General features: G+C 34.1%; 2 protein-coding genes across 5 annotated transcripts; one reads left to right on the forward strand and one right to left on the reverse strand.

Moving 5' to 3' along the window:
- Positions 1-1884: 1884 nt before the first annotated feature.
- On the forward strand, positions 1885-6741 carry LOC124843555 (uncharacterized). The gene is made up of 2 exons (XM_047320327.2): positions 1885-2274; positions 3573-6741. Exons 1-2 carry the CDS (start codon positions 2227-2229, stop codon positions 6453-6455), a joined length of 2931 nt encoding a protein of 976 aa, XP_047176283.2. The 5' UTR covers positions 1885-2226; the 3' UTR covers positions 6456-6741.
- Positions 6742-7149: 408 nt separating this feature from the next.
- Positions 7150-12040, reverse strand: LOC148193279 (transcription factor PIF3-like). Of its 4 annotated transcripts, none has more exons than XM_088098979.1 (9): positions 11394-12040; positions 10894-11109; positions 9565-10780; positions 9367-9486; positions 9201-9266; positions 8814-8879; positions 8217-8735; positions 7512-7630; positions 7150-7429 (listed from the first exon to the last, which is right to left on the reverse strand). In XM_088098979.1, the coding sequence occupies exons 2-8, from the start codon at positions 10977-10979 to the stop codon at positions 7523-7525; spliced, it is 2181 nt and encodes a 726-aa protein (XP_087955105.1). In that variant the 5' UTR covers positions 10980-11109; positions 11394-12040; the 3' UTR covers positions 7150-7429; positions 7512-7522. The 4 variants fall into 4 exon arrangements, with proteins under 4 accessions (XP_087955105.1, XP_087955104.1, XP_087955103.1 ...); XM_088098978.1 differs by having other exon boundaries at positions 10894-11148; XM_088098977.1 differs by having other exon boundaries at positions 10894-12040.
- Positions 12041-16813: the final 4773 nt, after the last annotated feature.

Consider the following 16813-nt stretch of genomic DNA (forward strand, 5'->3'; position numbering starts at 1 on the left):
TATAGAAGCAAATCAAGCGAGTCCAAAAGGAAAAGGAAAAAAGAAATGTATCCATACATACACTCGTCGGCATTCTCCATTGAAAAAGGAGAAAAGTTTAATTATTTGGTGGTGTAAAGTTTTAGTTTTAGTTTTACGAACAAACACCAAACTTGTGATCACAAGCAAAGAGTACACATAATAAAATCAAACCCAACACATGTTATAGTTCAAGTACTAGGCAGCTTTAAAGTTTTCTTTAACTATACAACAAAGTCTTTAATAAATATGAATCCCTTGTGAACGAAAGATATCATCATAAATCACTTAGATTAAAATCCATTAACATTTTTTTAAAACAGAAAAACTTGGTTAATTAGGTCCAAGTCAAATGTGACTTCTAGATGCCGAAAATATCAAAACGAAAAAACATTATAAAGTGAAATGAAAGGCCAAACATGAATCTTGTCTGGCTTAAACGAATTGTTAATTTCCTTTTCTGTGTGGAAGAGTCGTTTTTTCTTTTGGAGACAATTAATGGTCAAGTTGGGTCTCTATATAAATTTCCACCTAATCAATACCTTTCAAGCATGAATGTTCCTGCCCATAATGTTCTCTCTCGTAATTATTTCGTGAAAATTAATTAGAGGCTTAAGTGTTGAAGGACCACCTTGACTCTTACAGTGAAGGAGTTCAGAAATGGAAGATTCCAAAGATGGGGGGACATGTGCAGGAGAACCAGCTCAATAGCTAAAGAAGGTGGGCTTCTTTGCATTTTTTGTGGAATTGAGAACTCATAATTTTTTCAACAAATCTCTTGCACACTGGTCTTCTATCTTTAAAAACATGGCTGTGGCAGCTGTCATGACCAATGACTCATGATACTTGTCACTTCAGAATACTCATTTTCCTTTTAAATTCACAACATTATTAGGTTAAGACTCAAACAAACAAAAACATATACATGTTAATCTAACCAAATTAATTACATTAAGAAATGAATTTTCAGTCAAATTTAATTCTATATAAAAATAAATTTAAGTAAAATTTGTATCTATTTATATATTATAAATTTGTTTTATTTCTAACTATGTCTAATTCCAAAAAAAACATCTTGAGTTTTATGAAAAAGTTTGTCAAGCAAGGAAAGTATTACTTTTTTCTTTTCTAACGTTTAATCGTTAATTTTTGGGGGGCATGCATAAAGTTGATCGAAACAATATAATATTAATAAAGAAAAAATAGAAAATGATGGAGAAAAATTCGAAGCAAAAGAGGGGGAACAGGGGGTATACCCTATGATGCAAAACATGCGAACACCAATAAAGTGACATGAGGCAGCATCATTTTCATCGAAGTAGTACGTCTTAATACAAGTTTGAAAACTTAAGCAAATTTATCATCCTAACGTAGAACAAAACACGACCTCAAATCATGAGCTTATCTGTTTCATCATTTTTAAGCGAATTAGTACGACAGTTTTCCTTAACCGTCGATTTTGGTATACATATAAAAACAAGGTAGAATGTTATCCGAATAATAATCATGACCCAAGTGAACATAACTATTTAGAAAAAATTTCAAGGTGACTAATTTGTACATTATAATTTCTCTTAATCATTGTTTGTATACAATTATGAATGATTAAGAGAAATTGGTTGAACAAAACTGACAAAAAAGGAAGTTTAATTTAAAAGAAACAAGTTGTATAATATTATAAGTTAGTAATAGCCAGTGGATCCTTAGGTTTTGGCCTGATATATGAGTGTTGATTTATGGTTTCCATAATTTGTTGATGAAATTTAATTTAATTAAGGTTAATGACGTACAGGAATCTTAATAAGCAGAAGGGTTTGAGGAGAGGGCCCAAACATTTTCAGAGGTTAAGTGTATGAGTTTGCTGCCACTGATCTGGTCCCCAATAAAGCTAGTTACTTTGCCACTGTCACAGCTATGTGATCAACTTTTTTATTTTATACTTTTTTGTTTTTAATGGGAAAACTTTAGTGGCACCTTAATCCTAATCCTCCTAAATCATTGAGACCACCTTACCAGCTCATGTGATACAGTCTGTCAAACATCTATGTTTCTGCTTTTTTCTGTGGAAAACTAGTTGTTCTTCTTCCTAAAGTTCAACTGGTTTTCCTTCTTTTCCAGGAGTTCTTGCCAACCAAATTATTCCTCTCACCACATACTTTCTTTATTTCTTTCTCTACCTCAACTTCTCCAAACACTTCCAAGGTGATCATGGCTACTCAGACTGCTGCATCTGATCATGCTTCTGCTACTGATCAGGTCTGTTCATTTTTATTTTCTCACTTTTCAAATACATCATCGTGATCTTCAACTTCTTTCTGTAGCATCTGTCCTCAATTCTAAGTTCTTTTATGATTCTTTCTCAGACTCTAGCTTTCATATCTTTACTCAGTTGCTAAACTGTCAGCAAATGTTGTGATTTGTTTGCTGATAAAAAAACATAGTGATTTGTTTTTAAACTTGTTATACGCATGAATTTGTTTTCATCAGAGCATTCATGAACATGGACAAGAGTCAAAAAGTTTGTTCTGCTTTGACACTTTGTTCAAACTCTTTTTTCATCTCCAATCGTAATTGATTATTAAGGATTTGCATAATAGCTTTCAAAGAAGATTTTTTGAGTTCTATAAAATTATTCATGTATTTCTTTTATATATAAAAAAAATATTGAAGTGGCTGGTGAAGGTGCATACCTTAAAATTTTGTAAAAATGAAAACGGAAATGAATTTGATCAACATCTTTTCTAGAAAATACACCTGTAATCTACCAAAGCCGGATCTAGAAAATTAGTGAGGCCAAAAAATATATAATTAAAAAAATAATTAATTATGTTTCTGCTTAATGTGTTTTGCCTAAACTAAATTTATAGTTCTGGTAAAAGATTTTCTTATATATAAAAGTTTTAGAATTTTCATAATATTAAACCCATGGAAGTTTGAGAAAATGTCGTAAAGTTTTGAGAATAATATTTCTTTAGTAATATGTCTCACATGTAATAATAAAGTTAATGTTGCACATTGTAAATAATAAGAAAATTTTGATAATATATATAGCCTAAAGTTGTGGTATTGTTTAAATAAATGTGGACACTATTCAAGGTTATTTTGTACATAAAAAACTGTCAATCCAACATCTTTTATAGAAAAGAAAGAAAGGTGGTCAAGACAAAAACCAAATAAAATTGTGTATTGCTAAAAAACTTTTGCAACGTGCCTCCCCACTTTTTCCATCATTGCCTGTAGTAGATTGTTATGCAAGATAAGTAGATACCTTTCCATAAGGAAATGGCAGATCAAGGTACCGCCATTGTTGCCATTGCATGTCAGAAAAAGTTGTGTCCTGTGTAGATGTGCATTTAGTGCAAATCAAGGTAGTGCCTATATCTTTGAGTTTGGTATCTGAGGAACTACTACTAAATCAAAGTATGTTGTTGATTGGAGTTGATGGAAAAAGCTGTGATTTCTGTGGCACGCCTTCTTACTTGTTCATACTTTGTTATTTGTACTTACATTCATGGTTTGTTAATCATCAATGCCTTTTCATCTTTATTATATAGCAATACGTGAAGAAGGAAAAAGACGAAGGCATTGCACAAATGATCGCTTCTTTAGCCAATGAAGATGAAGTCAAGCATGACAAGCCTGACGGAGACGACAAATCTGAGGACACCTCTTCAAATAAGACAGAAGATAAGGTGACGGCAGAGCTTGCTGCAGTTGAGGAAGAACAATCTGCTGAAGATACTCTGGACCATCACAAGGTTGAGGATGCACAAAGTTCAACACCAACTCCAACAGAAGAAGTTGATCACAAGGTTGAGCCTGCTATTGCAGTACAAAACACTGAATATTCACTGCCACCAGAAGCAACTATTGCAGCCGAAGATAAACTAAAGGAGGAGAAGGAAGTGGTTCCGGCCTCGCACACTATCAGTGATATTGAACCAGTTCATGATGCAGCCAATTCCCAGCCAGATGTGGCACCATCCACAGAACTCAGTGTGGAAGAAACACCACCACAGAAACTAGAAAATGAAGCTGTGGAAACAGATAAGGAGAAACAATCGCAACCCAAGACAGAAGACATTCCAGAAGCATCAACTGAAACTATTGACAAAACAAGCAACACAGATGAGACTGATCCTCCGACAGAATCAGAAGGAGAGGTGGTGAAAGAGGCTCAAGTTTTGGAAACAGGGGCCGGAGTGGAAGACAAGCTTGAGCCTGTTGCTACACAAGTGGAAGAAAAAATAGAAGAGGCAGAAAAAGAATTGCAAGAGGCTGAGCAACCAAGCACAATTGCAGTACCTGAACAGGCGGCTGATGCCGTAGAGGAAAAAGCAACAGAACCCTCAGAAGATGTGGTGGAAGAGACCGCTAACTTTGAAACGGGACCCACGGAAACAGTGGATGCAGAACCTTTGGTTACTAAAGTGAATGAAAACCAGGAAGAACCAGAGAAGCAACCATTGGAACAAAGGGAAGAGGAGAAACCAGACACATCTGCAATTCCTGAGCAATCAGCAGAAAGAAGTGATGCCATAGAGGAAAAAACAAGAGAACTAGATTTTGAGGCAGAGGTGTTGAAAGAGACTAACAACTTTGAAACAGAGAAAGCAGAGCCAGTGGGTGTTAAAGTTGATGAAAGTCAAACTGAACCAGAAAAGCTAGAGGAAGAAGAGAAGTCTAAGACAGTTGTTCTCGAAGCAGAAGCTGAAAAGGTGGAGCAACAAGGCAGTACTGAGAAGGTGGAAGACACAGGCAACTCAGAGTCAGACACAATTTCTGAAAAGATAGAAAAACCAGAACCTCTGTTAATTGAAGTGGAGGAAAAGCCAAGTGAACAACTACAAGTAGATGATGAAGTTGTGGAAGATTGTAAGGACGTGGAAACTAAGAAAGAAATTGTGATCGAGACTGCCAAGACTGAAAGAACTTTAGCTGACCTGATCAAGGAAGAGAAAGCTGATAAAGAGGAGGAAACTAGCCTCACTGTAAATGCTGCACAGGTTTCAGCAAATGAGGAACCTCAATCAAATCTTGTGGAACCTTCTACTGAAGCTGTGCTTGAGACTTCCAAGAGTGAAGGAACTTCAGATGACACGGTCAAGGAAGAGAAAACTGACAAAGAGGAGGAAACTGGTCTCACTGGAAATGCAGCACAAGTCTCATCACATGAGGAACCTCTAGCAAATCTTGTGGAACCTTCTCCTGAAGTTGTGCTTCAGATCTCCAAGAGTGAAGGAACTTCAGATGACACGATCAAGGAAGAGAAAACTGACAAGGAGGAGGAAACTAGCCACACTGAAAATGCCACACAAGTTTCATCGAATGAAGAACCTCAAGCAAATATTGTGGAGCCTTCTCCTGTAGTGGCCGAAAAGGTTGTTGAAGAGGATGACAACAAAGAACCTCAAGTAGATATTGTGAAAACTGACAAAGAGGAGGAAATTAGCCACACTGAAAATGCAGCACAAGTTTCATCGAATGACGAACCTCAAGCAAATACTGTGGAACCTTCTCATGTAGTAGCAGAAAAGGTTGTTGAAGAGGATGACAATAAAGAACCTCAAGCAAATGTTGTGAAAACTGATAAAGAGGGGGAAACTAGCTTCACTGAAAGTACAGCACAAGTTTCATCGAATGAAGAAGCTCAAGCAAACACTGTGGAACCTTCTGTAGTAGCGGAAAAGATTGTTGAAGAGGACAACAATAAAGAATCAAGCGTTACTGATGTGATTGAAGGGGTACCAAATGAAGTGGCTGGCATCATAAAAAGTCCAGAACCAGCCTCAGTTGATCAGGGAGCTGAACCTAGCTTAAAAGAAGAAAGGGAGTATTCTGTTCCAGCTGACGTGGAGGAAAAGATTGCCATTGCCGCAAATGACGATGAAAAAAAGGAACCTGAAGCACCTAAAGCTGTCACTGGATCTTCAACAGAGGAAGAGGCTGAAAGCAGAAAGGTTGAGGAACAGAATGAGGCAAAGACAGCAACAACTGAAGTAGCAGAGAGTGTGAAGGTGGAGAATGTAAGAGGTGATGATGATAGCTCAGTAGTTGATGACAAGAAGGAAGGGAACGGTGAAACAAAGGTAGAAGAAATCTCTAGAGCTGTAAGTGAACCTGTTAGAGAAACCTTGGCATCCAAATTTGAAGAAAAAGAAGAGGAATATGTTGAACCTGGAGTCAAAAAGTTAGAGAAAGAACAAACTGTGGAGCCTGAGAAAACTGAGGTTCAAGTCACCAAGGAAAGTGACGCAATAAAAACATCCAAGGACCTTCCAAAAGAAACTCCAGCCAAGCCAGCTCAAAAGCAATCAAATAACATTATATCAAAGGTTAAACAGTCCCTGGTGAAAGCAAAGAAAGCTATCACTGGCAAATCTCCTTCCTCCAAGAACCTTTCCTCGGAGGCCAAGGGCGACATTAAAGTCAAATAATGGAACTGAGTGAACGAGTTTGCAGCATTTACGGATTTGCTTTATTTTTCATTATCGTGGTGCATAGCATTATAGCATATAAGTTGGTTTTTATACATCGTAATTTTCAGTTGAATTTGTTTGAATGCCAAAAGGTGTGCAGAGTGTAGTGTATATAGAAGATGATCTAGGCCGTGATTTAGGCAATGCTGTAAAATTTGATTGTTTTTTTCTGTATTATTCTTTTGGATAATTTGCATTGTGTTTTTATTTGCTGTTGATAAACGAGAAAAGCAATTTTAACTTATTGTGTAAAGTTTACATGTTTGTACGTTTTTGTAAAAAGACCTCATAATGATCTAGCATTGATTGTTTATTACAAAACTGTTTCAAGGTGCTTTCGCAATCATAAGCAGTTTCTCCTTCACTACGATGATGATGTATTAAAAATATATGCTTCTCCACCATCAATGGTAACTGGTATGGTAGGTGACAAATGAATATGATCGGAGACCAACCAATCTACAAATATAAATTTTCAAATAAATCTTTACGAACTGCTGAAATACTTAGAAGCACTAGAACAGTAATCTACATCTTAGTGCTCCTACTGTATCCATTTTCATTAATTTTGCAGGGCTAGGAGGGTGAGAAAATAGATGCCAAAGGCAAAAAACTATTATTTCATTAAACCAAAGAATCGATATGATAGATATGATCAAACACTTGAATACATATATGTAAAAATATATCGAATTTCTATGCCAATTGATTGAACAGGTTGCTAAATGGATGTACAAATGAGTTGCACCTCTTAAGATATTACAAAATCCGTGCAATTTCGTAAGTCCGGAAATTAGGATTCAGTCAGCAGTTATTGTGATCGGGTTAACCTCAATGACTCTAAAGTATCCTGTATGGGGTAATCTGCAGGGAGATTAAGACTCACGTTTTCTAAAATTTCAATCAGGCACGGTATTATTGTGGATCATAACCTGCAAGAACAACTCAACAGTTAGTCTGTATGTGCCTTTGTACACATGTATGCGCATAGTGATAGATACTCAGAAGATTTACCAGATATAACGTTATCTGCTGGGACAAGGATTAAGAGCTCCATTGTCATTAGCCCCAGAGGTATGACCGCTGTTATGAACCATAGCAGATTGCTCAAATCCAACAACAGCTGTTTCACTCTAGCATAACAAAATTGGAGAACACAGACATGAAGAGATGAGTAAAAGAATGGAAGCAGAATATTTTCATTGAAATGAAAATTAATCATGGGGATAGCGATGCTTTAATACTTGTTCTAGAAGACCGCGTAATTACTTTTCATTTCAACCTTTACCTTTTTACATGTTTCTTTCAGTTTCTAAAATTGAAAATGTTCATTCAAACGGTAAAATCTATAATTGTCAAAGTTGACATCCGGTGCACCTTCTTTATAGAAGTAATATTAATCAAATAACTAGAACAATTCATTTGGTGATTTCAGGTGACCTAGAATGACTAGTAACACAATGCACAAGGGCAGAAATAGAGTGCAATAGGCTTTTCACTTTTTAATTCTGTCCAGGGAAGCAAGTGCATAAGAAGATTTGGCAGAAATTTCTGAAGGATTTAATAATATTTGCAATCATAACTGAATACAGTGTCATGGTATTGCTAATACTTTCATGCATGCCTGTTACAATTAAATCAACGAAGTAAACTCTTTGTGCTGAACCTGTATCATGAGATGCATTTATAAAAGCTCTAGAAATCTGTCCGTAAACATACCTGTGTAGGCATCTGACTTGTTGAGTCACGGCCACCAGTGCTTTGCTTAACTAGTGGGCCAACGTTTGGCATTTGATCCTTTAAGCCAGATGCAGAAGCTGTATCCACGGTTTCAACAAGTCCTGACAATCCACAAGCATGTAGTCCCAGAGCTGATGAGTTCATGGCAGGTCCTCCAGAAAACGGCAGCATGGGAGCTCGCGGCATTGGCATGGGATGTACTTGTCCAGGAAGCCCGAGCCTTGGAAGATTTGATCCGGCCATCTCATGTAAAGCAGTAGGTCCAGACATTTGGGCGACAGGGATATGATTTCCTTGCATCTGGGGCACCTGAATCATAGGGAATCTTGAAGATCCACCATTCATGTCGGGCATTCCCACCCCATAACCCATACCATATCCCATATGCATGCCAACACCCATAGGTGAAAATGGAGCCATATGTGGTGCATGCATGTGCTGCATTCCTGCAGGTAACATCATTGGAGGCATATATAAACCAGCTCCCATTGACATAATCTGCAAAGGAAGATATGAATCAAACTCTCACCACAAGTATATCATTTATCATCAGAAAATTTTAACCAAAGGCATTACTTGAACTTGGAGCTGAAGTGTTTTAAGATACTCGATTGCCTCGTCTAGCATTGAGGCTTTATCCACCTATTATAATAGATACGAAGTCAGAAAAACCAAAGTAAATGAGGAATCGAGTATCAAGTATGTAAGAATATGTATACAAAGTATTTAGTAGTCTATATTGAACTTCTCCGACTTTTATAACCAATATACTAAATAAAAGATCAAAGTTCATATTCAAATTGAGGATTTAAATCCTGTAAACAAAAATGCTTAACTTCAGGTTGGTTTTATAGGATATTAGGTTGTAACTTCTGATGATTTGATAAATCTTCCTCATTCCATGATCTTACAAAGTTTTTCAGGTGTCTAAAAAACTGAAAAAACAGATAAAGCCAAGCCAACCTTATTGCAATTTGGAATGAGTTCTTGCAACGCACGCATCTTCTCGTTGATTCTGTCCCTTCGCCTCTGTAGGCACAAATTATAATCAGAAATACCATAAAGTGAGACTCGAGGGAAAATGTATCTTACAATTAATGCTACACAGATACACATAGGTCTTGCTAACCCTTTCAGATAGGTTATGCACTTCAGCTGCACGGGTTCTCTTGGAACCTGTACCTCCACGCCCTCCAGATGCCTTTTTAACACCCGCTGATTCTTCTTCAGCATCCTTCATGTAAAATGTCTTCTTGATTATTTGAGGGGAATTAAGAAGTAAACAATTAAACACATAAAACACTGTAAATACAAGACTTTAACTCACTTCACTGTGGCACTCAGAATCATCGGTGTCTTTTCTTTTTCGCTTCAAATTTTTATTTGGCTCATCTGAACCTCTATCAGCACCATTGCCAGAGCAAACAGAGGAAGAGGCTACTGCTGCCTCCATACTTTTTTCAGCAGTTGTCTGCCCTTTAGCACCACTGTCACCAAGAACTTGATCAGCAATTTGGTCAATCTTAGTGGAACTCTCATTACAAGCAGTCTCTGACTGCTTAGAAAGAATGGCATTCTGTTCAACAGCTTTCGACAGTGAAGTATTCAAATCTGTCTTGGATTGATCCACATTCTGCTGACAGTGAATAGTCAGTTCCTTCGGACATTCACCACTTGAATCAATAACAATTGATTCAGGAGGATTGCTGCTAGTTGCAGCTGCATCTTTATTCTTAATTTCCATACTGTCTGATCTTGCTGAAGACAAACCAGACTTCAAGCCAATGTTCTGAAGATTAGCTCTTACCTTTGCCGCAGGCCTAGCAAAATGGGAGAAATTCATTATGGTGGAACTGGAACCATTGCCAGGCAGAGGTGGCTCTTGCTTCTTCCCCTTTGGGCTAGAAAAATCACTTGAGGAAGATAGAAAATTGGTAATTTCGCCATAGGTGGCATCCTGGTTTGCATTACTAGTATTGTTATTTTCAGTTATATCTGATGTTCTGGATCTTGAAGATACAAAAGATGTTTGACAATGATGCAATGATGGAGGGTATAACTGATTGGTGCTAGCTTTGGGCTCGACAGTTCCAACCTGCTCAGCTGAAGAATCCTTGAAAGCATTCCCTTGTTCTTCAGAAGTTTTATGAGAATCCCTCAAAGCCATCCTGCTATTACTTTTTTTATCCGATAGAGTAAAGCTAGTTGGGGCAGGGAGGAAATCAGAATCATAGTCATGTTGCAAGGAACTATCCATTGTTGGGTAATCAAACCAAGGTAACACATCTTCGTCTTGACAGAAATCAACTTCACGGGACGGCACCGACATTGAAATTTCATTCAATCCAGAGTCTAAATCTCTAAATTTTCCAATCCGGTTGGCACCATATCCTACATCTTTGTCTCTACCCTTGGGACTGTGAGATGGTAAGCAGTGAGATGGCAAACTCTTGCAAGATGGGCTCCTTCTAACTTTACTAGACTGACCCTGGCTAGAAATCTGACCATTCTCCCAAACTAGCTCAAAAAAATCATTCTCAGGTCTACACATCCAATTTCAAACCAAAAAACAGGGTTAAGAAAAAAAAAACAAAAGAATAAAATTAAAATTCAAACACAAATAAAAACTTGCAACAGCCTATACTGATGAACTTACGAGGAACATTGATCAGATGCACGTGTGCTGTTATTCTCTGTACCAAGCTTTTCTCTGGCCAGACGGTATAACTCGTACAAAGGCATGATGATGATGATGAATCAATCGATCCGCGGAACCAAAGTACCAAAACTCAGAAAGGCCTTAAATCAAAATTAAGGCACTCAGACCCCTCAATGTTGCTTCCAACATCCTCTAGTATATTAACTGGGAAGCCTTTGGAATCCAAATGAGGTTGGAAGACATAGAAGAAACCTGACGTAAGCCAACCTAGTCTTACTATGCCATAATTATAAAAGAAAAAGAAACAAGCTTACACTAACATTACATCACAGCACCAATAATTTACAAAACTAAAACCATTTTATTTTAATATCTCAAGTCCTTGTCAGGGAGAAACAAGACTTTAACACATAATTAAATTAATAAAACAGCATCAGTCAAAAAAAATAACTTAAACAACTTCAATGTATGTATATAAGTATATATCATGAACAAACCTTGCAAAGTATAGTAAGGAACTTTAAAAGATTCGAACTATTTGGGTTCTCTTTTTTTTTCCCTAATCAGCAGCATTCAGATTGGCAAATACAACCACCCAGTTGAGTTCCATCGACAATAGTGACACCGATTGTCGGCTGAGATCATGGAAACCCATGTAACCCCAATAATTTCAGGATGAAAGCCAGTGAAATCTTCTCAAATGGGCACCAAAAGAGATACGAAATTTTTGGAAAGCATTAGTTCCTCGAGAATAGATACCAACGAGGTATTCCTAATCCAAATGCAACAACACTACTATTTGAGTGGGAGTAATAATTCCCAATCTGCACAACCACTGGGTAGTATCAAAAAGTAAGCTTTGAGGCCTAAGAGACTGTGTCTGAGCTCGAAGAAAGAGAAGACTCAAAATTTCAGAAGACCCAAATGGACGCAGAAAGCGGCGAAAGATTTGCAGAGAGGCAATGCAGACGAAAACTGTGTCTAGCGGTGACACAAATGAGACAGACAGAAACATAAAGAGAGTGCGAAATTCAGGGGTTTCTAAGTTCTAACCATGGTTTAGTCACAAAGAAGATGTCGTGGTTTAAGTTTCTGGGACCCTTCCAAAACCACACGGTCACCTTCCTCTTAAGCGAGTGGATCACACGCTCCTCTTGTTTCTTAAAAATACTTAAATGCAATCTCTGGAGTGTTCTGGTGTTACTTTAACCAAATTAATAAAAAAAGTCTAAAAATTTTTCGTCTAATTTTTGTTCTAACGAAATAACTAAAAACATATATTACTGTGTTATTGATTAAAATCCATTAAAAATATAAATATTATTTTGGTATAATTTGATAAACAATTAGCAACACAAAAAATATTATTCAATGATGGGTAGGTTTGGCATGTTGTGACACCACATTAAGATAGGAGGAGTATTTGTCTGTGTGCGTGTCTGTATTCTGTGTACTTAGAAGGAAAGTATCATCTTCCATGTTTTGTGGTTTTGTATATATTATCTTAGCAAAATGTGGATGTGTATGAGTGCATCCATAATGCAACCAACAGAATCATATCCATATCATTATAACCTGTTTTGGCAATGACACTCTTTGAAGTAGATAATCATGAAAAATAACACTCAAATCAGATCCCTGTGCTTAATAAATTGAGGGTTAAAAGATTAACAAAGTCAATGACACTATCCAAATTGACAAAAAGTGCAATCTTTCTTGCCTTCGTTGTTGGAAAGACTCTGATTAATTGAGTGGTGGGTTCTGATTGCTCGCCACTGCAATGATGCCAGAAGAGGAGTGGTTCGATGTTTCTTTCAGTTTTTTTTTTTAATTTGTTGTAAGGAAGGGGTTTAGAAGAATGATTTGAAATTATAAGAGTTAAAGTGGTTTAATTAATGGCAGTTTTGTTAAAGAATTGAAAGGCTGATGTAGAATCTCATAAATTGGTAACCCTTGAGTTGGTTTCATTAGATGTGGTCCCTTTATTTTCATAGATTGCATTAGTAATATAAACACTAATTAGATTGCATGTAGGGACCACCTAAAGAGGTTATAAAAATGATTTGAGATTTGTTTGTAGAAAATTAGAACAAAGAAAGAGGAAAGGGACGCCAAAAGTGGGAGTTAAGCGAAAACAGGATTAGTTATGGGTCAACGAGATAATCCACAAGGATTGGATGTTTCGTTGTCTTTTCAAATAAAATAAAATAAAAATTAAGTTCATTGTTGGTAAAAGAGGAGAGAAAAGAAAAAGTTTAAATATGGTTAGGGATAGATATATTTTTTTAGTTCAATTCAATTATTTCTTTTATATGTGAAATGCCTCTTGTATAAACTATATTAATTTATTTAAAAAGTTAAAGTTTGAGAGTAAATATATTAAATTTCATACGAAAAAAATTATATTTTTTTATGAAAATTGAATAATTAAAGTTTAAAAAAACGTGAGCATTATGGAAGAAGGCTTATATGGTTTGAAATAGTTTTTATTATATGAGGAGACATGGTGAATGAGCAACGTCCACTTGGAGCCTTCTTGACCTGGTTCGGGATTTGGCTCCATCCATGTGGACCTTCTATCTTTTTTCTGGTGCATTGCATTTGCATTTCCAGATTGAATATTATTATTATGGTATTTAATTATCTGAAGGAGAAAACAGTGAGGGAGCGACAACCATGAGCAGTGCATGTGGGTTTCACGTGCGATGGTGAAATTCACGAGACAGACACGTTCTTTTCTTCTTTTCTCACTTTTGCTGTTTTTAGAAGTCACATAGAATCATGTGTGACTACTTCCTTCGAAAAGAGGACACGATTTTGGTCCTCTCTGAACTGCAATAGCCACCTTAATTCGAGTAATGCGTGAGATGTTTTGTCATTATTGTTTTGCAGCTCTGCTCTGCAATTTGCAGCCGTCTATCTATCTATATAAGGTAAGACGCCACAGGTCATTCTGTCGTTACAACTTGGATTTCTTTCTTTCCAACCACGTAATCAATTTCTATTTTTTTTTCTTTTTTTATCTATTCCTTCCTTCATTTTCAAAAATAAGTTCACAAAATAAAATATAAAAATAGAATTTACTGATTTTTAATTTTTGTATACAACAAAATAAAGAAAAATTAACCCTTTTTTTTCTTTACTCTTCCCTTCTTATCTTTTTCTCTCTTCCAAATAAACCATGAATATTGCTGATGCAACGTTTTGGAGCTATTATGCAGCATATAGATATTGGGAAGAGAATTGTAATGAGATTATAATGGTGTGTTTGGTCATTTTCACGAGGAAAGAACAAAAAATGTTAAAGCTATTATAGGTTGTTATGCTTGTTATGAAATATAGAATAATGCATGTGGGTGTGATTTTTCATGTAAACATTCCTAGTTTTACCCTTTTAAACTTATGTCTTTAAGTAAAGAGGTTTCCAAAAATACGCCTTTACCAGTCACAAAATTCAAGAAAAAAAAATGGTCATTGAATATGATATTAGTTTCTTTATAGATTAGAAACTTATTTTGACTAAAAAATAAAGTAGTTACGATTAATTATTACTGATATACACAATATTTTAAGAATTGAAGTTCTTACGCATACATGACATTCGTCTTTTGACTGCGACAAAATATATCTGTAAGTTTTAAATCTTTGATATTTTCTATTACCTTTCTTTTTCAATTTGTTTGTATATTTAATTATGGTTAGTTCAATATTAAAAATAAAAATTAATTAATTAATATGATTAAGATGACAAAAATATTTTCAATTAAAATACTTTTTTTACATAGTTAATTATGTATCATATTTATTATTTAATATATAATTAAAATAAATATATTCATTCAAAACTCTAATATTGTAAATAAATAAGTGACACAAAAATAATGAATTTTAGAAACTTTTTTTGTTTGCTTTTGGATTAATTCAAATTATATGGTACTTTTTTATTTTGAATTGTCTTTGGAGTTTAACATCATTTTAGAATAAAATTTATTTAAATTTGAATTACAAAATAGTTGTAACTTTTTTAAATTTAAAAAAATTATAATTAAGTGAATCAACCCGTTTAACTCATCAACCTATTATAGGTCCGACCGGATATAGTATATTCTCACCTATATAAATATTTAAATATTATTTAGAAAGATTATGATTACTTATTTAGTGTAAAAGGTTAACAAATATATAAATACACATAAATATATAAAAAATTCACTCAATCTTTAACTACTTATATTATTATTACTACTACTACTATTATTATTATCTTAAACTCTTACTAATTTGAAATTATAATTTCTAAATAAACTTTCTTTCTATTTTTGACAACTAATTAGAGTTTATTTTCAAAAAATTTCACTTTGAAATGAGACTTTATCTCTTCACCTTATCTAGAACTATTTTCCTTCTCTAATTAAGAAAAAAATGTTTAAGTAAAATATTAATATTTTAAATAAAAATAATATTAAAAGTAAATTGTTTAATAAAACATTAAAATAACAAATATATGATTACCTTATTTATACTAAACAATAAATATATCACTTAATAATATTAAGTTCCTAAAAATAATTATTTTTATTTGAAATAATTTTTGTTATCTTGCTAAATAATATTTTTTTCATATTTTATATTAAAATAGTTATACGTAAAAAAAGGGCAATTAAAACATTTAAGATATTTAACATTTAATAAATATATTTCAGGAATAAAAAACTATGTAGGACCATATGGACTCAAAACATATTTAAATTTTATTGTGATTATTTATTAACTTTCACTTATCTAAAACCTTATATGTTTCCAACAGTCAATATTTTTCCTAATGCAACCTAATTTAATTTCTATTTTTTGTATGGTAACTTTTGCAAATATGTAATGAATATTCTTACCTCTCGGAACGAAGTTTCTAAGTTTTTCACCCTTACAAGTTTTGAATTCAATATTCTCAAGGAGATTATTCAACCCTTATTTTTATCTTGACGTGTTCATTCAACTTTAAACATTATTCCACAACTATAATACCTTTACAAAACTCCCAACGTAACGTCAGAACTATAGTTCAAAGACTTAATTAGAAACTATCAAATAACTCAAAGACCTGTAAAATAAATTAAACAATAATAATAATAATATATATACTCACGAACTTTCACATATGTAAATTGATTTCATGTTTGTTCTTTACTTAAAAGTTTTTTCTGTTATATTGAAATGGTTAAAAATTGAATTTAAAAATATAATTCAATTTCATAAAACCAGTACGTAAGATAAAGTTTGTACTTACTTTAAATTGATTTTATAATTAATTGATATAAGATTTTCAATATCATTTTTACATTAAGGTATATACATCTTATGTATGAAATTAAATATTAATAAGTGATCCCATAACAAGTAAAATCATATATCCAACGAATAATAAATTTCATTAGAAAAAATCATAAGTCATAAAAACTTTAATATTATGTTAAAAAGTAGATTTAAGCCTAATTCAATTTAACAAAATTGATTTATAATATAGTATTTTCAATTAGGTATATATTAAAAATTAATATATCACGTGAGACTTCTAATAATAAAACTTAATCCAACTCTTTATGTGTCGTTTAATGTTGTAATACTTTGATTGATTAACATCTCATTACTTACAAATATGCATTATGAACACTTCCAAATATAGCAAAAGCATTCAGACAGTTTTGTTTTTTCTAACTAGTTAACTCCACTTGAAGGTGTAATAACAAGTGGTACTATTATTTTATGATAGTATAATTTGATGATTAAATAAATAATTTTCTTTTTGTAAAGACTAAAATTTTAAAGTACTAAATATTGTTTTATGCATGGTTGGGGTATAGCATATGCTTGTTGGGAAACAAAGAAATTCCCTCCACTGTGTGATAGCAGTGGCAGGGTG

Source organism: Vigna umbellata, chromosome 9, assembly GCF_029865625.1.
Source record: "Vigna umbellata cultivar VRB3 chromosome 9, Vumbellata_1.0, whole genome shotgun sequence".
NCBI lineage: Eukaryota > Viridiplantae > Streptophyta > Magnoliopsida > Fabales > Fabaceae > Vigna > Vigna umbellata.

What these genes read in the sequence shown, in the direction of transcription:
- LOC124843555 (XM_047320327.2), top strand. Translation starts at nt 2,227, where the DNA reads ATGGCTACTCAGACTGCTGCATCTGATCATGCTTCTGCTACTGATCAG. An exon ending in ATGCTTCTGCTACTGATCAG is followed by an intron (nt 2,275 to 3,572) that starts GTCTGTTCATTT and finishes TTTATTATATAG; the next exon opens with CAATACGTGAAGAAGGAAAA.
- LOC148193279 (XM_088098979.1), bottom strand. Translation starts at nt 10,979, where the DNA reads ATGCCTTTGTACGAGTTATACCGTCTGGCCAGAGAAAAGCTTGGTACA. An exon ending in GCATCTGATCAATGTTCCTC is followed by an intron (nt 10,781 to 10,893) that starts GTAAGTTCATCA and finishes TTGGATGTGTAG; the next exon opens with ACCTGAGAATGATTTTTTTG. An exon ending in ATTCTGAGTGCCACAGTGAA is followed by an intron (nt 9,487 to 9,564) that starts GTGAGTTAAAGT and finishes ATAATCAAGAAG; the next exon opens with ACATTTTACATGAAGGATGC.